Here is a 27,426-nt window from a genome sequence, read left to right as displayed (position 1 = left end):
AGCTTCGTTTTGAGCTTGGGTGCTCTTGGGAGTCATACTGGTGAGCAACGCTCCTTGCCTGCCCTAAATATGATACAAGTCATTATCTTTCACAGGGATCTCCTCCTTCAGTGTGATGAGGAACACTGGACTAATCTGGCACAGTGCAGCATTCATTTTCTGTGTTGGGTCCAGAGAGGTCTTAAGGGCAATCACATTGATACCAGTTCTTTCATCCTGGCCATTGAGAGGTATACCTTTCCTGTAAAATCAGAGTTATAGTTTACTGTTGCATTGTGAAGTCCTGTATCCCACCTCCCATGCTATGTCTCTGCTTCTTTGGTCACAAGTCTTCACAATGTTATGCTAATCCTGTTTGTGGGGACTGTGGCCGCCCCCTCCATGTGAGGGAGGAGGGTCTTTGCACCCCACCGCCCTAGTGCGTGAACCGTTCTGGCTCACTTCTCCTCGATCACCCGATTGCCTGATCTATAAAAAGGAAAGAAAGATTCAGGAATTCAAAACTCTGTATCATCTAACCTACTCTGAGGCCTGACAGAAATTCAACTGTCTCCACCTGATGATATCTTTAAAGTCTATATTTGTTTTTGTTGTGTCCTTTCTCCCTCCTCTTTCCTTCTTACCTCCGTCCTGTCCCCCTTCCCTTTGCTCCGACCTGGTGCTTCTCATTCCCTCTCCTCACAGAACAGCTGACTGACCTTAGATGCTCGTTGGCATGCCTTCCTCATCTTCGTCAACTAAAGGGGACATGTTAGTTGCACCTTAATGCTCTTTCGATGCCTCGGCAACACCAACTGGGGCACAAACCCCCATATGCTTATACAGCTGTACGCAGAATTGGTCCACTCCTATCTAGATTATGAGAATATTGCATATTGTTAAACATAACCTTAAACATTACAGATGCTGGATCAGATACATCATTGTGGGGTACAACTAGCAAATGGTGCCTTTCGGACTAGCCATGTGACCAGTCTCCTAATGGAGGCAGGGATTCCACCATTTCAGGTTTAGACCCAACAACATTTGATCGCTTATGCATTATGCATCTGCTGCTCCCTGGAGCATCCAGGCTACTGTCTCCTATTTGCATATACAGACATCCATCTCCTGCAATGATGTCCCAGGTCTGGAGTTCCGATTGCCATCCGCATCCAGTCCCTTCTTTCTGAACTCCAGCTTTCCTCTCTACCACCCCTTCTCCAAGCCCACTCACATACACCTCCATGATGCATGCTTCATTACAGCTCGTTTCTTGACCTATCACAATGTCTGAAAGACTCGGCCCAGCTGGAGGCCCTCCACAGCAAATTCTTCTCCATTCTAGGCACATTTTGGAGTTGAGGAATAGTCTCAACTAATGGCTCAATGATCATGCTGGATTTGCTTACATTCACACAGGATATAATGAACTCTGTACCTTGCCAAATGGCGGAGTATGTAGCCACCTCTCGCACTCTTGAGCATATCTGTTCCTGCAGCGATGAGTCCTTCCTCATCTGTAGCATTTCTTTGTGCAGTTCACAAGCTCTTGACCAGTGTTAACCACACTATCCCATGGTCCTGACTATCCAGAATTCTTTTTTCGTCTTAAAACAATATGGATGTCAGTGGTCTTTCTCTAGACCCCAGGTCACGTTGTGATCCCGGGGAATGAATTCGCTGACAGGCTGGCTATCGACAAGTCATTTCTTGAGATTGGTATTCTGGAATCAGACCTTCGGTCAATATTATGCCATAAAGTTGTAAGGATTTGGAATATGGAATTGAACCGTGATTTATTTTCAAAGAATATTCTTAAGAATTTATTTTATTTACTAACGATTCATCAAGAACATTAACACATTTAATCACACTATGTAAGCATGGAAGTAGTTGCCAAGGAGTAACTAATGAAATTATAACCAAATTCCTTTTAACAAATGGGAATTTTATTCACTTTACTAGTGCCTAAAAGCTTTTTTTTTTTTTTTTTTTTTTTTTTTTTTTTTTTTTTAAGAAACAGATTTAAAATTATAATCAGAAAGCACCCTCTAAATATCAAAGTTGAAATTTATTCAGAGGCAGAAAGAAACAAGTTTTGACTGTATGAGCTTTCGGGGAGAGAACCTTGCTGCTCCCCTTTGACACGGTCGTAGTTAACATTGTTCACAACAGCCTCTGAAAGATTACACTGGTGCAAATCTGCAACACACCAGGTAACTTTAAACTAAGAGTTTTAACAATTTACACAAGCACACAAACTATGTTCCCCCCGTAGGAGGGATGGACATGGTACAAAACACTAACAATTAAAATATTAACCTTGCCACCTAAGGTGCAACTTGATTTTTAACTTCTAAGAAAAGTATTACAGTGAAAGGGTGGCAACATTGTATACTATAATGATCATTTAAATAAAAGCCCATGAAATGCAATCTTATATATAATTCTACAAGGCTGGCCAAACAATAGTTAAGATGCTCTACAGTACACGGATACCACCTCTCAAGATCATAGGCAATAATATCAAAGTTTCCAAAGATCAAAACATCTTTCAGGTATCAGGCTGTTACACTCCAAGCAATAAATTCATTAACGCACCAAATCCGACAACATGGCAGAGGCAGCTACTAACGTACAGTAGATTAATAGGGAGGTTACCGAACAACCCAAACTGCAGGTTGTTCTAACCCACCCCTACTCCACAAGGGAAAAACAGACCACCCAATTTATAAACAACCACCTTCCCACGGGTGGGCAAACGGAGAAGAATGGTGGGACGACCCCAAAGCAAAACGCCTGGTGACCTCACCAAGAAAACAAGTAGAATTTAACAAGAGTAAATGAAAGAACATATCACCAATCACTTAACTTCTAATAAACTGCGATTTCTCGAGAAGACCTGGCGCAGCACCCCCAAATTGCTCTCCCGAACCGTCCACTGCCAGCCGCTTCAACGGACGCAGGAAGGCACGCCGATCTCCCGTCTCACGGCGTCACAGCTCACACCGGCCAGACTGATGTTGTGGGTTGACTCCTGTTGCTCTCGTGTTGACCGCGAAGTCACTACCCCTCACTATACGCCGTGGCTCACTGGACTCACGTGACCACCTCACATGCGCCGACGCTCAAGACAGACCAGTCATCTTGTGTCTCAGTGTGCGACCGACCAACCGATCGATCCAACTGCCAATGACCATTGTCTGAGCAAACTCGAGCAGACTGGGGGCCTAATGCGCAGACTCAGATGCAGGAACTAAGCCCCGCCTGGGCGACCACTCGCTGAGTTCTCTTACTGGTGGAGTGGAAAGACTCTCATTGCCGGCTTTAAAGGTTGATCCAAATGACAGACATACTAGCACTCCAAACGCCAGACAGACACTAACTGCCTAACAAATGTGGACGAGAGACAGACTAGCAAGCTGGGGACGAGAGACTGGCCGATTGGCGAGCTCATAGCACCCCTTAAATGCACGTGAACAGGCAACCTTTCCCACCAGAGGCAGACACCAAAGCTGTGATTGCCACAGCAGCGCCACCGCCAGAAACGGAGAGCGACTGCTTCACACAACGCATTGCGGCACGCTATTCATAACAGCAATTTTTACTGCGGCTCAGGAATGTCATACTCTGACTTTGCTGAATTAACTGCCGATGATAAAAAGACCACAGATTTGTGGAGGCCATCTATGCGGGCCTTTCATAAGGACGCCATCATCCTTTGCCAGCTCCGTATCGGCCATACTTGGCTGACTCGTGGTCATTTCCTCCGTTGCCAGCTCCGTATCGGCCATACTTGGCTGACTCGTGGTCATTTCCTCCGTTGCAAGGATCCATCCCACTGCTGTTGTGGTGCACATTTAATGATGATCCTCATTTTACTGACTGTCCCGTGGTGGACTCTTAATCGTCCTTACTTGCTACCCTTGGTGTTAGAGGATGATGCTGTGGCGGCTAGCAAGGTTTTACAGTTTGTGCAGAGGGGTTTTTACCATACTCCCTGAGAAAGGGTGCGTCAGGTTTGTCGGGCCATTGAGGGGTCGGTAGGATGCCCTGTTTCCTCTTCTGCCTCGAACGGACGGTAGCTCCAAAGGGTTAGGGATCTGCCCCAGGCCTCATCCTACTCTCTGTTTTGCTTTTCTTACCCCTTCTTGTGTGTATTCTTTTACATGAAATTCTTCCTGTTTTCCTGTGCTTCTTCTCGCCCTGTCTGTCTCTTTAGTCTTTTCTGGGTATTGTTGGGTGTCATTTCTCAAGGCTTTGTTAACCTTCGGTAGATCTTGAAGTGTTCTTTTCTTTAGTTTTGTGCAGTAGGCCCTTCTTTTGTGTGAAGTTTTGTTGACTTGCCTTTGTTGACTGACTAAGTTAGTGTCAAAGCTCCAGAGTGACAGCCATTTGAACTAAGTACTTTACAACCTTTAGTCTTAATCATCTTTCAGCAATACATTGATTTCTATTTAGAAGACAGCCAAATCAGTCGGGTCTGCTTTGGGCCACATAGTGGCCATGTGGCATACTGCATATCATCATTGACACATCCATGTCAAACCTATAAGCACACAAACATGTGATGCACAAACTGAACACTATGAAGTTAGTTGCACTAAGGGTGATTGTTCAAGTGGTTGTCCACTGGAGTGGACAAGGAATAGATTGAATATGTGGTACCATTTCAGGTGGGCAACGAGTCTCAGGGCACAAGTAAGCCCTGACTTGGTGCGTAGGTAGTTTCCAGGAATACTGTGTGCAAATTTCACATATTTTTATGTGGGCGAAAATTTCCCTGGGTGCATATCACACATTCACACTCTTCTTCCAACCATCTTCATCATCATCATCATCTTCTTCTGCTCAGAGCCCAGTAAAGTGAAGTGCTTCATTTTCATAAAGATCATAACCAGTTGATATTTTAAAAATGTAATATTTCATTTAATTATCACAGAAGAAAGAAACTACAACCAGCCACACTTTTATTCCAGTGCAACTACTGACAACTTCAACTTTTGTAGTCCTGTCTTCCTCAGTCTGACAGCAACTGAATGTTGCTGTCAGACGGTCCATAAGTAAAAATTATCAATATACCGTAATATTACATGCAACTGAGGAAGACAGGACTACAAAAGTTGAAGATGTCAGTAGTTGCACTGGAATAAAAGTGTGGCTGGTTGTAGTTTCTTTCTTCTGTGATAATTAAATGAAATATTACATTATCAATATACCAGTGCAACTAGTTTCAAACCGAGGCCAAAGTCAGGCAGAATTGAGAATTTCCCTTAGAAATTACAGTCGCAGTCCAGCTGCAGCAGCACCAGGAGACAGTGATTTGTGTGTGTGTGTGTGTGTGTGCGTGTGTGTGTGTGTGTGTGTGTGTGTGTTTTCTTCATAAGAAGGCCTTTTGGCTGATAGCTAAAGAGTGTAGCAGTCTTTTCGTTGTGCCTGTCTGTGACTCAACATCTGCTCTATATGTCAGTGGTGTTGAGAAACCGTTTAAATGTCTCACTCAGTCTTTTGCTTTTGGGGGAAAAGCTATGATAGGCATTTCAGCGTCGGGTCCAAACATCTTAAGCCAATATTTCTGTAAATGAAAGTTACAACCAAACTCAAATAAAATGTAAGCTGCATGTTTTCATCTGTCCAATAGATTGGCACATAGCTCTAGACTTTTATTTTGAAGGAGACAACCTTCATCACAACATACATCCAAAACACCTTGGGATCACCTTCAGTTGGACACTTTCTTTTAAGAACCTCTTGACACCAACATCTTTTAAACTCAAAAGCAGAAGAAACATTCTCCATAAACTCTGTGGCACTAGTTGAGGATCATCGGCAGACACTCTTAGAGTATTGGCACTTGGATTACTACCGAGCGGGGTGGCGCAGTGGTTAGACACTGGACTCGCATTCGGGAGGACGACGGTTCAATCCCGCGTCCGGCCATCCTGATTTAGGTTTTCCGTGATTTCCCTAAATCTCTCCAGGCAAATGCCGGGATGGTTCCTCTGAAAGGGCACGGCCGACTTCCTTCCCCATCCTTCCCTAATCCGATGAGACCGATGACCACGCTGTCTGGTCTCCTTCCCCAAAACCAACCAACCAACTTGGATTACTATACTCATCAGCAGAGTACTGTGCACTTGTCTGGCTTAATAATTTACATGTAAGACTGCTGGTAACACCAATCTTACAATATTGAACAAGCGAAAAAAAATTAAGATCAAAACAGCCCACAATTATCACAGCCAGGACTCTCTCTGAAATTAAATTTCATACCATTGGTGAACAGAACCACCTTCAAATGGACCGTGGAATATGTACAGACTCTCTCCACAAGGATGGAAATCTTTATCATTATTGTGTGACTGTGTTCCAGAACAGACAATTGCTCATGTTGTGCCAGCATGTCCCGCATGTGCCTACGAGGGTTCTTTCCAAGATTTCCTGACAGCGGCGAGTGATGTGATAAAATACATAAAAGACGTTGATATCCATAATTAGCTGTTATCATTTGTGTGATGTTATGCTATAGAGCTGCGTTTAAATGTAGACATGTAGTAATTTTGTAGTCCTTGTATATGTATTGCCGTACGATAAGTAAATAAATGGCTGAAATCATTAAAACTGAGCAAAGCCCCAGGACCTGATGGAACCCCTATCAGATTCTTTATCCAATTTGCGACTGAGTTAGCCCCATCCTCTAACTGTAATGTCTCACAAATATTCAAATGTGTGTGAATTCCTAAGGGACCAAACTGCTGAAGTCATCAGTCCCTAGACTACTTAAACTAACTTATGCCGAGAACAACACACACTCCTATGCCCGAGGGAGGACACGAACTGCTGGCGGGAGGGGCTGCACAATCCGTGACGTGGCGCCCCTAACCGCACGGTCACACCGCTGTATCTGTATCACAGATTCCTCGAACAAAAACTTCGGCCAGTGGCTGGGAGAAAGGACAGGTCATAAGAGTCAACAGAAGTGATCCACAAAGCTGCTGTCCAGTATCCTTACATTTATTTCTTGTAGAGTCTTGGAACATATTCGGAGCTCAAACGTAACTAGGAATCTCAAACGGAACGATCTCTTGCATGCCACCCAGCATGAATTTTGAAAACATAAATCATATGAAACCTAACTCTCTCTTTTCTCACATGACATCCTGAAATCCATGGATCAAGGCAGTAAGAAGATGCACTATTTCTCGATTACCGAAAAGCATTTGATTTATTACCACACCTACATTTGTTTTCAAAAATACTATCACATGAGGTATCAGACGAAATATGTGATTGGATTGTGGATTTCTTGGTAGGGAGGACGCAGCATGTTATCTTGGATGGAGAGTTATTGGCAGTTGTAGAAGTAACTTCGAGTCTATCTCAAGGAAGTGTGCTGGGTCCCTTGTTGTTCATGTTGTATAGTAATGATCTTGCAGACAATATTAATAGTAACCTCCACTTTTCACAGATAATACAGTTATCTACAATGATGTGCCGTCTGAACTAAGCTGTACAAATATTCAGTCAAACCTTGATATGGTGGCTTGCTTTAAATTTTCAAAATTGTAAAATTGTGCACTTCACAAAAAGGAAAAATGTAGTATCCTACAAATATAGTATTAGTGAGTAACTGTTGGAATCTCTTAAACTAATACAAATACTTGGGTGTAACACTTAGTAGGAACATCTAGTGAAATGATTACATATGCTCCATTGCCGCAGAGAAGGGCAGCGTGAATGGTTACAGGTTTGTTTGACCCACACTTTTGATTACATATGCTCCACTGCCGCAGAGAAGGGCAGCATGAATGGTTACAGGTTTGTTTGACACACAGAAGAGCGTCAAGGAGATGATGAAAGAGCTGAACTGGCAGGTCCCAAACTATCCCAAAACAGTCTATTAATTCTTTTTGAGTATTTTCCTTTCCTTTGTTGCATAGTTTTTTCCTGTTACTTTGAGCACGACTTAACCTCTCTTCCTCAATTCTGGTGCAGCTCTTCTTTCCATTTTTCAATACTGTGTGTTATTTTTCTATATTAATTATGTAAGCAGTGCCGTATTGTTGCAAACCAACCATAGAGCTACTTCAGCTGTCAGCAGTTCACACAAATGCACACCAATTCACTTACAGAGTTGTCGCATGATTCATTATTTGAACTTTGATATTGACGTTAACCCTGTTTCCCCTGTTCTTGCACTTGTGTTGGAATATGTTCTATTATCCTTGTTGTTCACAGCAGAATTTCACTATTAAGTCAAATTTACATTTTTTTATACTTGTGGTTTTTTTTCTTACCTACATCCCCCAAATCTCTCTGCAGTTACCTGGTGAAGTGCTGATTACTCTGTTCCCAGAACTAAGTCACTAATAACTCAATAATGATCACTAATCCCCAGATTATTCGGTGCAGTTGAGCTTTGGTCACCAAGAAGTTAAGTTCATGCTGGGTGAGTGTGAGGCAGGCAAAAATAAGCAATCACAGAGACAGTCTAAATAAGCAATTCACTAACGATCAGATTGTAACGGAGAAAATAACAGTGTACATAAAAAAGTTGTTATTATAATCATGACATGTTACTAGTGGTGTCATTTGATGTAACTGAGAGTGTAGCGTGGAGCTACCTACATTATTGTAGCGAGCAAGTTGGAAGGGCTTCCTGCTGTATGCTCTTGTTGCCCATGTTGTTCCGCATCATCGAGTGCCCTGTCTACATTATAGCACCTGTGCTCAAAATTAGTGTCTGGTGCAAAGTCAGCAGAGTCTGCTCGACATCATTGTTTGGCAGGAGTATAATACTGTATATAAAATCTCTTCTCCCATTGACAAGGACATTGTCTGGTCAGATACAGAAGTACCCCTGCCAATGGCACAGACATCAAGAAGACAGTAATGTCAACTTCATTTTAATTCTGGCAGCATTTATGGTGCACTTTCTGGACGTAGCTATAACTTTGGAGCTGCACCTGGGCCCACATCTGGTAGGACTAATTCTTGGCAGCCAAGGGAGATGGGATGCCTGCAGGACTAGTGTCAGCATCAAGCTACTGCAGTTGAGAGCGTGAGGACCAGGGGATAGCCTTGGTACATGGCTGTCCAGTAGTGAAAAGGGTGTAGATGTTGACACATTTCATGACCAAAGCTTTTTTACAGAAGTAAAGCAACTGTTCTCAGCTGCCCATGACATCAAAGAGTCAACATCCCATATAATTGATCACTACCCCTGAGTCCACTACAGGGTATGACCAAGAGTAAATGCCCAGAGATGGATGTTGACATGAGTGTGCAGTTTCATATGTGGATGCAGCAGCAGCTGTTTAAGACACAGCAAGTTGAAATCAATGCAGTGCCTGTGGCCATGCAGCAACGCTACGTAGTTGCAGCCATTTACGAGCTTGGAGCAGTTCGTAGCAAATAAGATTGTCAAGGAATACTTGAATGGTTATGATGTCATTGTCTTCCACATGTACCTCTTTAAAGTTGCTGGCCATCCACCAATTAAATTTGGTGCTGGATGGAAAGGAACATTAGTAGATGTTGGATGCCAATTGACTGGCAGACACAGATTAATAGCCATTGTTAAGACACCCCATCTATTGCAGAGATCATTGATAGTGCATGGCTGAATTTGTGTGAAGTTGTTTGCACCCGAACTATGTAAGAAAATTAGAGACTTCAGCCACAACTTGTAGCCTCATAATCTCCTCGATTGTCCGCACAAATTTGACGTGCAACTTTTCTCAACAGTGCAGGAGTTTAGGCCAGGTTGTCAGATGTTGTCATGAGTCTTCATTGGTGTTAAGTGTACAAATTGCAAACAAAGACTGTCTATTTAATATGGGTGTATGTATGCCATTAGTATATGTCATGTGCATCATCCTCAGTGTGATTGGTGGGGCAACAGGAGGGTGAATGGCTAGAGGAAAGGTAGAATGGCTGCCCAGCATTCGTAATCCACCGTTGCGATTATTAGTGTGTTAGCTGTGGCCCAATGAGAACATCATCTAGTAGTCTGGGTCAGCTCATCTCAGCAAACACTGTGACCACTAATTCAAGACTTAGAAATAGGGGGACTTGATGTGTTTCTAGGGTTACTTAGTTGGTGAGGATCATTAATTCAAGCAAGGCAAGTTTGAGATTAACATAAATTTGTAAACAAATGGTTTTTTGCATGTTGAATTTATTTCAACCAATGGATAAGTAGGATGAGTGTCAGCATTGGAGTATTGCAAGGTGGGCTTTTAGTGATAATTGGTAAGGTACATGGACCACCATTGTAAAAGCTGTACAGTCTGCAAGTGAATCAGGGGCCAAATAAGGAAATAATCAGCTTGTAATTGGTAGCTTGGTCTCCATAAATTGTAGCCAAGGGTGCTTTCCAAACGTTGATAAAGATGATGCACATTTCCTTTGATGAAATTATATTAATCTAATCTGTAGCACAAACATTACATTGACATTGACATTATTCAAAAGAACATAGACCATTATGTTGACATTGTTTAAAAGGCAAAATTATTTAAATACTGTAATCTCATAAAGCTAGTTTTATCCATCTGGAATTCCTTAAATCCTTTGCTCTAAGTAATTATGAAAAGATACTTGCAACAATGAAATGTTTGCTATTCCACTTATACATTCTGAACAGAAAAAGTAATGATTAACATGCAAGCTTTTGCAGCTACTTTCAATTCTAAGTAAACGTCAGCCAAACTGATCTTCGAAAATTACTAGTGTGGCAGCTAGCCAGGCCACCAAATGGGATATACACGATTGAGCAGTAACTTTAAAATCCCCTCATAACCTTACAGTTTCATTAATTTTTTGATAATTTCCATTGTGGCTACTATAATGAGTCACCCTTCTCTAACTTTTATTTTTTTTTATATAGAGACAACCGATAACAAGTATACTATCATTTCTTGCATAGATTAAAATTCTCAGCTGTTTCACTAAAAGCATTCATATAATAATATAATGTATTATATTTCAGGCTAAAATGTATAAAAAAGAAATCAAGTGTTACAATCAATATGTACTAACAGTTAAAATTACTCTTCTTTTAAAAATAATTGAAATTACACAATTTGTGGCATATTTAAAATTCATATTATTAATTGCACAATCTAACACTAACTATTAAATTTATTTCTAGATTGATTTACAGAATAATGATATATTTTAGTGAAGATTTTCTTTGGTAAAGAAAGTCTGTAAACTCTTTCTTTGTAAACTCTTTGGAATAATGTGAATAATGCAGAATGCAAGCAGTGGTGGGCATGCCTCCAATGGAAACTGACGTTTTCTAAGTTTATCGCCAGCGCAATGTAATTACTGTTTTTTTTTTTTTTTTTTTGTATGTGGAAAATGTAAAAACGGTGTTATGTTGAAAGATGTGACAAATAATAAAATTCAAGAATAATACAGGCAAATCTTCATCAGTTATTTTGTCACCAAGAACTGACAAAATCAAAATTTCAGCCGCAAGACTGTTCCCCTTGACAAGATATTGAGCCATTGACGACAACAACGACGAGATAATGAAGATAAGTAAAAAGTTATTCTTTTGTATATCTTATACCTCTCGAAGCTGTCAAAAATTGTGCGAAGAATGAGAATTTTAATAGTGATATGTGGGAGGGTAAGATTACACAACTCAATGATTTGATTAAATAGGAGTGATTACTGTTTATGTATATCAAGTTCTGATTTTACTGTGTCATTAAAGAGAAATGTTATGAGGGGTATGCAGCAGAACCAAGACTAAACGATTATTGTTAGAGCAATACGGCCGGAGAGATTGTGTAGACAGACCATTGTAGATTCATACAATTACTGCACAACTTCCCTTATCATTGAAAGGTGTTGGAAGTAGGTATAAGGTCAGTGTGGTCTTTGATATGGAATCCAAATAAAGAAAAACCATCTAAACGAAACATGCTAACCGCTACTGGAGAATATACTATTAGTAATATCAGGCATCTACATAAAATTTTTTGCTTAGTAATTATAAGTTCATTCTGCATTGGTGTCATTAGCAACTGTATGCTGCAACTTAGTACTATGCCAGTTGTAGTGGTGGAGCTGCAATACACTAATACATATCACTTTTTATTAATGCATGACAGCACTAGTGGAAACTGGAAATTCAGCACATATCATGTTAATGCTTAATTAAAGTAAGAGTCTAGTCAACATCTCATTCTTTGGATCAGTGATGGTCAGACTCTGTGCAGGAGCATCCTCTGTTGTCATGTCACATATTTGCTGAGGAAACTTGCTACCACAGACACTGTGTGCAACTGAGAACAGTGACACAATCTGACTGATTTACAAGAAACTGTTCCCATTGTACACAGTGTAGAAGAGAAGTCATCCCCATAATGCAGTGTAGCAATGTCCGCCCTTCACTTGCACGTGACACAGAGGAAGGCACAGTACTAACTACTTTCCTTGTTGTCACCAATGTTGGACTGGAGTGGCCTCTAGTTTGCTCTAAATCTGCTGAAGGACCTAACATTGAACTGCGCTCTTTCACCTATTTTATAGATTCAACTCCAATTTTGACAAAAATGACAGCTACTGCCTTTTGAAGAGAGAAATTTTGTGACACTGATAGGTTCTACTTGCATTGCAGCCTTGTTATTGGGCATCTGCTGCACCAGTGACACAGTTTCATGAGACTAAGCTGTTTTTAAGACTTCACTTAACCCTTTCATCCCTGAATTAATATATGTGATTTAAAAATATATTTGCTTTGAAATATATTATCTAGGATGTATTTGGAAACATAATTTGAAGTTCTCCTGAATTTTACCCCACCCAATTTTGAAAAAAAAAAAAAAAAAAAAAAAAAATTGTTGCCATATGGCAATGTTAGTACTCACAAAATGATTCTCAGGAATTTGATAAAATCATTTATTTTTGAGAATTGAATACAAATACAAGATATGCTTGTGATACAAGGAAGAATATCAATGCAACAAGGAGAATACACCTTTATATGGATGACATGACCAGTTCTAAGTTTTTCTTGTACAACATAACACAAACATGCTTTCAAGATAAGTTACAGAAAACTTCATTTTTTACTTGGTGTGGAAAGACATGAAGCAGTTTTTTCACTTGTTAGGCATAGGAACACTCTACATTTTATGCACGTCACTGCTGAATCCTTTAGGGCATCGCTTGCAGCAGCCATTCTGGTGGCTCTGTTGTGGCCCGTGACCAACTTCATCATATCTGACATCTGCAATAGGCCTGGAGACTACCAACCTCTTGTTTGGAGCGTGTATATCTTCTGTATGTAGATGGTCTTCCTCTTTTGCGATGAACATCATTTCCTGCCGTAGTAAGAACCAGAAGCAATATCAGTGTGGAAATCCAGAAGAGAAATATGAGAGGTTGCGCCTCGCTGATTCAAGTGACGTATGTAAAGCAACCACGAATTTACAACTGCAACACTGAAGCACCAATAAACTATTCGCATATACCACTTTTTGGAACGGACATTTATCCCATAAAGTTCTATGAGCATGTCTGCTAAATCCACTCCTGTTGTGTTCATTATATTCCTTCACAATCAGAGGTCGATTTACCTGAATTGACTAATTATCCTTTTTACTCCGCCTCTTGCATTTATCCTGTGGATTTATACCTGCATATGTGGAAACCAGCTGCACAGCTTTATTGTCATACACATTACTGCTATGATGTTGGATGATTCATGAATGTTATAATCCAGTGCCCCTCTTCATTTCCTTTTCAGCTCCTTTTCTTATGCTGTGGGGCTGAGTGACATTGTCTGAAAGAATAGTTGCAACACACAAAATACTTTTGTGTTTGAGAACGTCTAAAAGTTCTAAAGAGCTGAACCAATTATCAGAAAATATCTTGTAGTTCTTGCCCTCTAGTAAATCTTCACACAGCGTCAGAACAATATCTCCTGAAACCCCTAAACCGTGCTCATCATATGTGCCTTTGCTCACATAAATTGCATAGTCATATATTAGGCCTGATACTCCAGCTCAAGGAAACACTTTATATCCCCATTTATGAGGTTTGTTTTTGAGATACTGAACTAAAGAACGTCTTCTATTGAAAGGATGTGTTCATCAGTGCTCTGTTTCTCTTCTGGAGGGAGTTGTAACATATTGTTCCATAAAGAACCTGTTGGGCCTTACTTTGAATAACTTGTCATGCTTGGGATCACCTTTCAGTTTCTGGTTGTTGTTATTATTTACATGGATATATGACAGCATTTCAAATCTATTCCTACTCATAACATCTGCAATCGAAGGAAAGCAACACAGTTGTGATCAGTACATTTTATGTTGTGGCATTGGAACTGCACCAATAAATAATAAAATACCAATATATTGTTTGCAAGAAACATCATTGACAACCCCATCTTTGATGTGTGTATAATGATTTGTTTCAAGGGCAATGGATTCGCATATTTCATCATCAATAAACATCTGAAAATAATTCATTGGGGTCAGGTCTTCATCAGATTGTGGTGGAGGTATGTTGTCTTTCCATGTGGTATCTGGTGGAACGAAATCACCTTTCTTCCATGAACAGTTTTTCTTCTTTTTTGCAGGTTGGGTTGCTTCCTGTAGCAAACAATCAGTTATGTGCATTTTGAGGTAACACTATGTAATAATTTTTTGTGCTGAAAAGATATAATACTTACCTTACTGGTGCAAGGTTGTACACCATTACTTTCTATGTTTTTTGCTTGCGGTTTAGAGATGTTCTCATGTTCAATACTATAATCCTTCCCTTGCATGTGTATTTCAGTATGATTACATTGTGGATCTTCTAGGACACTGTCAGAGTCTTGTTGGATAAAGCCAGACTCATTATTTTCTTCATCTGATGAAAAACTAAATTCTAAAATATCGCCATCTGGAATGTGCAGCAGCTCTAATATTTCCTTATCAGTTAGACTTTTCTGGGGGAATGCCATTCTCAGAAAACTGTGAAACAGGAAGCAGTTTCTGAGGTTATGCAAACACAAGACATGAATTCCCATAGTTGCCAAATGGTAACAATAACATTTCAGTAAGTGTTCTGAGTATAAATCATTACAAATGTGTTATTATTTTACAATTAGTGATACATTGCAGTTTTAACAATATTATCCAAAACTTACCTTATAAATATTCATGGAGAGAGGAGTACAAAAGCACAACAGCTAATGGCACACAACAGCTGATCGAAACATCAGAATGGCAGCTCATACCAAAGATCACTTTTAAGAACCATAGGTGGGCAATCTGCTGCCATTTGTTGCTGATTTCTCAAAACAAGTGTGGGCCATATGGCAACTACAGGATAAAGATGTAAGGTGGGAACATCCAAGAATGGCCCATAAGAAAGTAGTGTTGCCACATGGCTACACTGGAGATGAAAGGGTTAAGGTGAGATCAGAAGATTGCTTGGCTATACCTCAAATGTGGTGCTCAGCTGCAGAAGTCCCACATTTCTGTATCGGTGTAAGAAACTGTTGTTATGCAACTGATACTTGTGTTTGAAACCAACATGTTTGATAAGCAAACATTGTACATGATGTCAGAAGACAAGCCACTGGGTTCCAACAGTGTTTCACACTTCCGTACTCCTTCATGTAGCTGATGACTACAAGGCAAAATCAAATCCATTTTAGAGTTCGTGTGGACCATATTATGAGGGGCATTCAATTAGTAATGCAACACATTTTCTTTTTGAAAGCAGGATGGTTTTATTCAGGATTCCAATGCACCATATTATTCCCCACTCCTTTGGCTACAAAACCCTATTTTTCAACATAATCTCCATTGAATGTGACAGCTTTGTGCTAATTTACTGGTAGAGCCTCTATGGCCGCATGGTACCACTCTGTTGGTTGACATCTTACCCAGAGTCTTGCTGCATCAATAACCTCATCATCATTCACGTACTGCTTCCTGCAGAGTGCATCCTTCGATAGGCCAAACAAATGGAAGTCAGAAAGTGCAAGATCCAAGCTTTAGCATGGATGAGGGAGACAGTCCAATGAAATTTTGTGAACCACTCTTGGGTGTGCAGACTTGTTAGACCTTGTGCTGTCATGGAGAAGGAGTTCATTTGCATTTTTGTGGCAACAAACATGCTGAAGTTGTTTCTTCAATTTCCAGAGGGCAGCACAATACGCTTCAGAGTTGATCATTACACCATGAAGGAAGACATCAAACAGCATAGCCTCCTCTGAGTTCCAGAAGACTGTTGCCATGACTTTACCAGCTGAATGTGTGTCTTTGAACCTTTTCTTTGGAAGATAGATAGTGTGCTGCAAAGCGATGAACCCGTGTTTCATCGCCTGTGACACTGTTCAACAAAAAATTGTCACTGTCAGCTTCATAATGCACAAGCAGCTCTGCACAGATGGTCCTTTGTTGCTCTTTGTGGTCAGTTAGGTGACGAGGAACCCAGCAGGCACACACCTTTGAGTATCCCAGCTGGGGGACTAGTGTGTCAGCATTACCAGCAGAGACATACAGTTGAGCAGTGAGGTGTTTGATAGTGATCCATCGATCACCTCAAATGAGTGTCTCCTCACATTCCATCATTGCCCAGAATTGCAGCTGGTTGGCACACAGGAGGTTGGACAGTTTTGCACAACCTTGTTGCAGTGATGACAGATGCCTCGCCCCACTGACTCATCATGCTATTCTTCACTGCCAGTTCTGTGTAGACATTCTGCAAGCACCACTGGGTACTTGTGATGTTCTTGTTTTCTTCCAGCAGAAACCCAATGGCAGCTCTCTGTTTGGAATACCCCTCTGCTACAGACACAATTTTAAAGTCTACGTATAGCACTGGAATGTATCGGAACTTCAAAAATCTATAGCAGCTGAAGCAGGACTATTCCATGATGTGCCACAACAAATTCCGCATTTTTTTTTCACTTGAACTTGGCCAATAATTAAAAAATTGTGTTGCATTACTTATTGAACACTCCTTGTACTTGCCTCACAATCTAGCAAGAAGCAGCAGAGTGATTACTCATATTTTCCCTTTCATTCATGAAAACTAATGAGTAAGGGATGAGAGATAGTGGATAATAGTTGCGTCTAGCATAAGTTTTGCAGTAGTTGCTATTGTAGCTCTTTGCAGTGGTATTTATTATGTCTTTGAGCTCATCTTGCAGTTTCTGCCATAACTGCCTTCTCATCCAGTTGTTGCTAGAACAGTTCAGAAGTAAGTGTTGTACCAAGTAATGCACACAGAGCACAGCACTTGTTGCTACACATTGTTCCTAGGACATAGTCATTAATCGTGCACCAGATGGTTGAATATAGTTTATGTTTATGTTTAGCTGTCATGAGAAAGCAAAAATTCCAGATAGCTTGCAAACCAATCAAAATCGTACTATGAAGCTAATATTGTCATGTGCCACTCACAAACAGCCAAGTTGTAGTCAGGAAAGTATCAATGAACACAGCAGGGTAGTAATCACAAACAGTTGCGTGACACATTACTAACAGATTCATATGATGCCACAAACTGAGAGCAGAATATTGATGCTTCCTGTCTTACTGTGCCAAGTGTATCATAGGTAATCCACATCATCTGTACCCTATTGCAGCAGCTGTTTCAGGTGCATTTCCATGTCACTGAATGCCTAGCTTTATCCTTGTTGTTTTGAAGTCACTGGCTGTCAGTCAACAAAACTACTTAGACACAGCTGTGTGGTTGATATAAAACTGATAGTAGTTTTCAGCATCATAACAAAAATGACTACCAGAAACATCACTAAAAGATAATTCTTGTACTATACCCCTTCTTTTCTATTATAGTATGGCTGTGTTTCATATATTTCAAGTGGAACATAACTCAACATAAAAAAGAGTTTCGTTGCTGTATTTTCAGAAAATTGCTGAATGTGTTTGTTTAATGGTATCAATTAAATAAGTTAAATCCATCATTTTTATCAGCTTGTGTTTACTGCTCATTGATTTTATCATCAAATATCAAGATTTTTAGTCCTTAAACATACAGTATGTTGGTGACTTTGTATATATGTTTCTCTGTTTAGAAATATTAATCTTTCTAGATAGCGCATCGGAGGCAGTAATGTTGTGAATGGAATGTGCTCTGAAAATATAAACTGTTCTTTTGACTGCAGTGCACGGTTTATCATTATTTTCCTCTGTGTAAACTTAGTCACTTCCTTACTTTTTATGTTCAGAAGGCGGCATAACTGAACCATTAATTGAACAATAAAAATCATTCCCTATGCTATGAAAAGTGTGTCCAGTAACTGAAACTGCTGAGACATGTTAGTGGAGAATTTAGTTCCTTTAGGTGCCTTAAGTACTGCTAGTTTAGTGAATATAAGAAGTAGTGGTTGTTGGAATTTGTGATAGTGAGGCTTATTGTTTACTATAGTTCGCATGGCATGTACCGCATTTGCTGGATTGTTCTGCTGCTTATCAAGACATAAATAATTTTCCATTTGATGGCATTGCACTTTCTTGTAGCCATTTGCATGGGAAGTATTGTTTGCTGTAGTCTTCCATCATATAAGTATTTTGACAGAATAATGTAGATTCCATTGTACATATTCTGTTATAATGTTTTTCTTAATACTGTGCATGTAGTACTTCTCTCAGTGCTGGTATCCATTTGTACTGTATTATATTTTTCACATGCAGTTACCCAGAGCAATTCATGGTTTTATTGTTTAATTTACTGAAATTTTTAATCTACTGAATCTCCAGCTCTTTGATTGCTTAAAGTTTTGGAGTCAGTTAAGAGTAAGATGGCTAACAGTGATTTCATTTAGAACACCATTAGAAAAACAATGTTGCCAAAATGAATTAAAGGAAAAATGTTTTGCATCTGGTTGTACACAAATTAGCAATTCCAAGTGTGTTCCACAAATAACACGAAACTGCTAGCTTTTGATGCTACACTTAAAGTTCTTTGATACAGTGTGTATACAGCACCCACATTCATTACGTATACGGGTTCTTATCACTATCTAACTAAGAAGTTCCCTACAAAATTAGGGCTGGGATGGTTCTTTTGTAAATGGCTTGGTTTATTCCCCACCTGCATCCATGCCCGGTCTCAGCTTATGCTCAGCATCTAATGAAGGGAACATTAAATGCCAATCTTTCTTCCTTTCTGTAAACTATTTAAGGTAGTAAATCTGAAATTATATCACACTTATTGGTAGTTGTAATAAAGATGGGTCAGAATTTTATGCCCATTCTTATCTTCAGGAGGCAGCTGTTTTGTAATGCGTATAGAGCACACAAAAGTAAAAGCGAGGACATTATTCTAACTTCCAGCACTACTGTTTATATCCTCAGAGAAGAGAGAAGAGTAGAAGTGGGAAGATTAGACAGGAAAAGCAGACAACTCAATGTCAGGATGAGAGGGATGCACTCTAGTGAAGATCAAGGTAGACAGAGATGAACGAGGAAGCATCAAAGAGAGGAAGAGGTCAGAGACAGTACATATGCAATTTAATAGTGCAGGGAGAAAGGGGGAGGGGGGGGGGTGATGGCAGATAATAGAAATGAAGGGGGATAAAGCTGGGAAAAAATATCTAAGTTGCTTTGATTCTACATATTATCATGGATTCAACAAGTCCTTGGTGGGTTTCTGGAATTACGTGGCTCCCAAATACATTCGTATAGATCATACATTTCCCATAAATCCGTGATTTGTGCACAGAACTGACTTCTGATAGCATGCTAAATGTGTTCCATAGGGTTCAGATCAGGCGAATTTGGTGACAAAGATATCAACTTAAGTTCACTATCCTGCTCCTCAAATCACTGGAACATATTCTGGCCTTGTGATACAGACAGTTATCCTGCTGGAAGATGCTTTCACTGTCAGGGAAGACATCAGACATTTAAGGAATACAGGTAGTCCATAACAATGTTCACATGTCCACAGCTGTCATGTTGCCTCCAATAACTACTCTAGTTCCCATAGAAGCCCAGCTGAATGTCTGGATAGCATAATAATGTGCCAACTGGCCAGTATCCTTGATGCAATGCAACCATTTTTCTGTACGACTTGAGCATCTGAACCTAACCGTCAGTCTGGTGTCACAAGAAAAGTGATTAATTCGACCGAGGACAGGTTGGATTGATCCACAATTTAGTCTCAGTAATTCTCTCTCCACTGCAGTCGCAGTTTGTGATGTCGGTAGGTCAGCATGCGAACACAGATAGGTTGTCTGCTGTGGGGCCCATATTCAACAATGTATGCTAAACAGTGTGCTTTCAAACATTAGTGCCTTCACTGGTAGTGTAATTTGCTATCAGATCGCCACCTATCGTACTTTGTGGAGTGGGCAAGCCTCATTCTTCCATGTAATATCAAACATTGGTAATGTCACCTTGCAGTCATCAAGTTTACTTGGAGTGCTGACACTGCAATTGTTACCAGATAAGCTATGGCTTGCATCGCTGGGGAACAGATGACCATCATCTGTGACAGTGTGTGCTGACTCGCTATAATCTTATTCCAACAGGTCTTGAAAAATGTCAAAATACCAATTTAGAGTGAAAATATAATATAATGTGCTAGATAAAAATATGTACTCTAAGCAGTGGCTACCCACACTTCATCATGGAGCATGTACATCTACATGGATACTCTGCAAGTGCATCATACGGTGGCTTGCAGAGTATCTATGTAGATGTTCCATAATTAGGTGTGGGTAGCCATGACCTTGTCATCTATTAATTCTTTCACCATCTTACAACCACTTTCCATAGATGTTCACAATAGCAACACATGAACAAAGGGACTGCTTTGCCATTTCTGAGATGCTCGTTTTCCAGGGCCAGGTCGTAACAAGCTGCCCTTCGTCAGCGCCACTTATGTCGCAGACTTTCCCATTTGCGACCCATATCTTCACTAGATTGATTCCTCATTCATCTCTGCTCCACTTACTGGCATTTACATTTCTTACCATGTCACATGCCCACAGTCCCACCATGTTGCATTCAATCTCATGGTGGTCATTGGTCATTGCTCCTCGCCTAGTTTGTTGTGAAATTTCAGACAGTATTAGAGTATTAGAATTGCACTCACAAATCGGTTAGGATATAGAATGAAATGTGAATGCTGTATATTAAGATTTTTTCTGAAAAACCATAATAACGGACCAGGATACCCATTAATGTGCAACAGTCCTTTGTGTTGGCCTTATTGTGAATAACAATAAGGCCATTATTTTATCCATGGCTGTGATTTTCAGCAACTGTATATATTTTTCAGAATAAAATTCAGTCATCTGTTGCAAATAAATTTTTATTGCACTTTACCAGTTTCGACAAATTAATTTGTCGTCTTCAGAAGCCTATAAAATTAGGAATATTATAAATCTTTATATCATGGCTGTACATTTATGTGAAGAGGAGAGAATTCATATAGGTCAATTTCTACAGAACATCTCAAAATAGAGAAACATCCTGTTCTTCCTCCATCCTTGCTTAACACGAAAATTTTGCTTTTATTTGACAAGGGCTACAAAAAGTGAATATTTCAGAGGAATTTTAAATATATAAAAATTCCCAGTTAAATTGAAAAGAAGTATTGAATGATCAACTTGCATTAAAAAACAAACACTGTATTGATTGCATCTCATCTTGTATAAAATGTGAAAATTAGCCAATTCTTTTTATACATTAGAATTATGTGCCATGTTTTTTTCATATGTATTACGTGTAACTTCTTTATATACCTTGGTTATATTTTTTATTTGCTTTTATACATGTTCCTTGCTGCTAGCACAACAGCTTGACACATGCATAGATGTGATTCAGTTATTGTAAATTGTCAATCTGTCTTTATAATAATCACGTGCAATAAGCAGAATTCTGGATGTGTCATGGCATTATGCTTCTATGTAGAAAATATTGACTTCTGTTAAAGCACTAAGTTTCTGTAATATACTTCCCTAATTTTGTAGGCTTCTGAAGTTGACAAATTAATTTGTTGAAACAGGTAAAGCCTAATAAAAATGTATTTGCAACTGATGATTGAATTTTATTCTCAAAAAGAATAAGAGCAGTAGTAAATTTTCAACCTTAAAACTTGGATACCATTCACTTCAAATGATCATAAAAATTTAATATTTTTACTGTAATAAATCACACAATTATTTTGTCTCTGTCTTTTCACACCTTCTTTTTGCCCTTATACATGATCTCTTAACCTTAAAAACATTTGATTTACATTATCTTTTCTTTTTAATGTCACCCTAATTATATTTTCTGTGGTAGGTGAATGAAACAAACAATTATTCAAGTTTATAAATTATTTTTATACATACTTGTTCAAAACTGATAACGGTAGAATTTTTTATATTTCAGGTTTGCTTCTGTGGCCACAATCAGGCAGTTGAAGATGTTGGATATGTCCTCTTCTCATTTTTTAATGTTCTCTGGGCAAGTGTGTATGTTGAAACATGGAAGCGGTACAGTGCAGAGCTTGCATACCGTTGGGGTACTTTGGATCAGCGTGATGAGCTCTTGGTTGAACCTAGACCTCTGTTTAGTGTGAGTATATTGTAACTGCCAGAATAATGAAAATATTTCATAATTTGAAAGTTATATTATCACCTGTGTTGTCTGAATTATTAGATTTTATGCAGAGGTATTATGAGCTATTGTAATACCATGGTGTCATAAAACTGACACAACACTGTGTCTAAAAGTTTTAGTATTAGGTATACAGTCATTCCATATATAATCAAATCTTTAAATGCAATAAACATGTAGTATGGACTAGTCTGATGGAGGAACCACTTTAACATGTGACACAGTATTATAAACAGTAAGTCATAGTTCTTTTTAAAAATATGTATAAGCTCAATATACATTAAATAGAGATGATGTAACATTTTGTGGCTATTCTTGCAATATATAAAAATAGTGTTAAAATATCAAAATTAAAATGTAATGTCAGGTGTTGGTATTGTCGCCTTGCAGCCATCATATTGTTATTCCAACAGGTCTTGAAAAATGTCAAAATACAATTTACATTGAAAATAAAATATTGGATAGATAAAAATATCTATTCACTAAGCACTGGCAGGAGAAAAAATATTTAAGTTATGGAAACATAGAAGCTTTCGTAGCCAGTGGCTCGTCCTCCTGGCAGAAGGGTTGGAAGGGAAAGAAAGAACGATAAAGGAAAAAAGACTGGTGAGTTTTAGGAAATAGGAAGAGTTGTGGAAAAGTTGCCCAGACTTTCGTGCTCATCACATCCGATAAGTCTCCCGTCATGTGGTTCTGAGCAACTTTTCCGTAACTTTTTCCCGTTTCCGAAACTTCGCCAGTCCTTTTCCTTCATCTCTCTTTCTTCCCCTTCAACCCTTCTGCCAGAAGAAGAAGCTAATGGCTCCAAAAGCTTGCACATGTCCTTAACTTTTTATAGGCATTTTCTACTTCTGCCGCTTAGTGAGTACATTTCTTTATCAATCCAGTTGGATCATATTTTCAGAAATCGATTACCTTCATCACTATAATTAAAACTTGCTAGCTTTCAGAATAATCTTTGTTTTGAGCTAGAACAAAATACACACACACACACACACACACACACACACACACACACACACACTGTATGCCTGTGCATTATACTGGTGTGACAAAAAGTGTCAATGCTGCATTTCGACCGGTGGTCTAGGTTGTGTTGGGGGTTGTGTCATTTGGGATGGGTAGAGGGGGAGAGAGGCAGGAGGCAGGGAGAGGAATTGGGGTGAGTGGCTAGTGCTTCAGCAGGGGGGGGGGGGGGGGGGGCAGCTTGCCAGTTAGGAATGTAGGCAGGAGGAGTGGCAGGTACGGATGCTAGGTATGTGATGCATTGCTGTCAGAGCTGGTGGGGAGCAGAACATGCTGAAGGTGACCTAGGGACATGAATTTGACCCACTAATGAATGACACAACTCTTTGACAAATAATCAGAACTATAGAATGGTTGCGTCAGTTGCTCCTCAGACAACTTTTCCACCCGCAGGGTACATTTTGTTAGAATCTTCACTGTGACTCAACAGTATGCCACTAGCTTTACCCATTTATAGCTGTTGAACTGCATCAACATAGTTGACAGTGTTAAAACACGATGGCCATCTTCTCCTGTATCCTACAGCGTTCAGATTTCCTGTTTATTCCATTTCAGTTATTAATTTCAAACTAAAAACTGTACTAAAGTGGATAACTTAAACTACACCAGTTATTTGTTGACCATTGTGGATTCCAATTACATGTTTCTCTACCCAACATTGGCAGTACTAATATCTTAGATCTGCGCTGATAAAGTTTACTCAATATTGAGAGCAAGAAAAATAAACACCAAGTTGTTACCAGGCACTAAATGAACCAAACAAAACTGTATGAATGTAATCAGCATGTAGTAAATGTTCTCAGGGCACACAAAGCAAGGGACACTATAATGAAAAATATTAAATTTAAACTTTACCTGGTTATTGTGATTCTTCAGTTTCTCCTAGCATATTGGTTGATTGATTGAACAATCAACAGGGTGTACTGCCGATTCGTAGTGTCCAACGGGCACAATATTTTGGTGATCAGACATGTCGCCATCATCAGGTGTGTTGACAAACTTAGCTCTTGAGGGCGCACAGCTGACTTATATCCCCTCCACCTGCAAGCTGTTCCTGCTGCGGACCTGCCTGCAGCTGCACATTGGTGTCTGCGGTAGTGTTGATATAGGTTATCTGCCCACTCTGGTCACTATATCATTTTGTTTGTTGAGTGTCTTTTCAGTTAAACTCATTGCTGGTTCCCAAGCCTTGTTAAGATTATAGTGACAATCTAGGTTGATGAGATCGTCCCTTGTGCAAATTTCTATTGCTTCCCTAATGATACTGTCCCAGTATTTGAAAGTCTGTGCCAAGATCTTGAAACGTTTGTACTCCCTCATGTGATTCGCAGACAAACAGTGCCCAGAAACCGCTGATCTATTGGGATACGTCAGTCAAGTGTGCTTTTGAAGTTCTTGGCAACGAGCATCAACAGTGCGCACTGTCTGTGCAATGTATGTCTTTCCACATTGAGAAGATGCAGAGCCTGCCAGGTGACGACTCCTGTAGGAAGATCAACACTTCCCCTACAAACAAAGCTGAGAAGACTAGGGCTCTTCTCAGGGATGCAGATTTACCAGAGGGGGTGCTCAAGGAACTGTACTTCAAGAGCCTGTGCCGACAAGACGTTATGGATTCCCTAAAGTCGACAAAATGGGATACTGTTGCGCCCTGTTGTCAGCAACATTAGGACACCTACAAATTTGCCATCAAAATAGCTGACGGAAATTCTAAGCCCTTATGTGGGTAGATGTCCTCATGACACCCACAATTCTGTGTATTTGTAAAACACCTCAGCAGCTTCCGGGTGAAGCACACAGGTATCCTGGTTAAGTTTTGACATCTTGTCATTATTCGCCAGGATGCCTCTACGAGACTCGCTAGAGCTTATTGGTCAGAAATTTGAGAAGAAGACCACCGATCGTCTCAGGTATGTCCTGATCTCCCCTTGTTTTCTGTTTAATGGAGAATACTATGAACAAGTGGAAGGAGTTGCAAAGGGCAGCCCACTCTCGCCTTTGGCCATGAATTTGTATAAGGAGTGCGTTAAGGAGGCATCATCCAAACGGAAGCCCACGTGTGTGTGTGTGTGGGGGGGGGGGGGCTGTTTTTCTCCCCCCAAACTCATTGACTTCCTTGCACATTTGAACTCCATACATCCCATTATCAAATTCGCTCTGGAGACCAAAGTAGAAAGAAGATTACCATTTCTGGACATCATGATAAAGATGTCCCCGTGGGCCACAGTGTGTATTGTTGGAAAAAAATACTAACTGGTCTGTATTTGCGTGTAGACAGCTGCCATCACCTTTTGCGGAGCAATGGGGTACCAAAAACGCTAGCACACAGGGCATAAACCATCCCAGACTCAGAGTGCCCAAGGAGCCAGAACACCTCAGAAGAACTGTATTAAAAAAAAAAAACGGGTACTCAGAATGACGAATTAGGTGTGCTCCCTGCCTCACCACACAGTACAACCTGTGGAGACAGAAGAAGTCACAAAGGAAGAGGTAGCCACTGCCTTTATACCATACACCAGCACACTGTCGGGAAAAATTGGATGCATATTGAAGAAATGCTGTGTAAAAACTTTTTCCCAGCCAGTAAAACATGAGCATTATTAGGAAGCATCCAAGATGATTTCAGTTTGCAGAAGGCCAACATATACCAAATTCCCTGTCAGTGTGAAAAGACAAATGTTGGACACACAGTGTGCACTGTAGAAAACCATTGCCGACACACACTGGACTGATGTATCCCAACAAGTCAGCAGTGACAGAGCACTGTTTGTTCAAGAATCACATAATGGAATATGAATGTACCAGGATCTTGGCATGGACTTCCAAATAGTGGTACAGTGTCATTAGAGAGGCCATAGGGGGGAACTCATCAATCGAGATTGTGGCTATATTCTTAAGAAGGGGTAGGAACCATCACTGAGTTCACATAAGAAGACCTAGCAAACAAAACAATCTTTTAGCCAGGGTGGAGACAGTATCTACATCTATGCTACCACAGACAATGACACTAGCATGTCCGCGACCACCAACGTGCAGCTGCGGACACGGATCATGGAGGGAGTGTCTTACAGGAGAAGAGGATTTAAATCAGCCACATGCCTTCAAGAACTCAGATCATCAGCACACCTGGACATGGAAACATGTCTAATCATCGAAATACTATGCCTGTTGAACACTGTGAACCAATGGCACACCCGTGGACTGTTAGATTCACCTGGTTATTGTTCTAATTTCTTGTAAGAGTGTATTGAAAGGCAGGAGTCTGTAAAACAAGTATAGTGTATCATATTAAAATATTATTTTTCTCTTTCAGGGTACTCTTGAAGTAAGTCCTGTGACAGGGCGACTAGAACCAGTATATCCAGCATGGAAAAGGAATGTTTTTCGATACTTTGTCAGTATGCCCATCATACTGCTCTGCCTGGCTGTTGTCTTCGTCATTATGATTGTGACACTACAATTCCAGGTACTTCTTTATGTGGAAATCAGCCATATATGGACTATGTACAACTCACCATATAGCAGAGATGCTGACTTGCAGACAGGCATAACAAAAAGACTGTCAATAATGGGAGACGCTACCGGGTGGTGGAAGTGAGGAGGAGGCTGGGGCTGGGGTGAGTGGGGAGCGATAAGCAGGGTGGGGTGGTGTGGGGGGGTGGTAAGTGCTGCCTTGTGGGAGCATACAGGGACAAAGTGGAGAGAGAGTAGGGCAGCAAGATGCCGTCTGGAGGTTACATGGGGGGGGGGGGGGGGGGGTAGTGGAAAAGAGAGAGGTAGAAGGACAGTGAATGTGTTGGTGGAATAGAGGACTATGTAG

The 27,426-nt window shown here is 40.2% G+C and overlaps 1 protein-coding gene across 1 annotated transcript in view; it reads left to right on the top strand.

The window, feature by feature from the left end:
- The window catches only part of LOC126483702 (anoctamin-8), a 192,921-nt gene that overhangs the window by 77,122 nt on the left and 88,373 nt on the right, over nucleotides 1-27,426 (top strand). Inside the window, exons 7-8 of the mRNA XM_050106792.1 lie at nucleotides 22,353-22,538; nucleotides 26,920-27,072. Coding sequence (XP_049962749.1) covers nucleotides 22,353-22,538; nucleotides 26,920-27,072 — 339 coding nt within the window. The remainder of the gene's footprint in view (nucleotides 1-22,352; nucleotides 22,539-26,919; nucleotides 27,073-27,426) is intronic.

The sequence above is a fragment of the Schistocerca serialis genome, chromosome 6 (genome assembly GCF_023864345.2).
Source record: "Schistocerca serialis cubense isolate TAMUIC-IGC-003099 chromosome 6, iqSchSeri2.2, whole genome shotgun sequence".
NCBI classification, from domain to species: domain Eukaryota; kingdom Metazoa; phylum Arthropoda; class Insecta; order Orthoptera; family Acrididae; genus Schistocerca; species Schistocerca serialis.
Note: the sequence above shows the minus strand (reverse complement) of the source record. Positions and strands in the feature narration are given on the sequence as shown.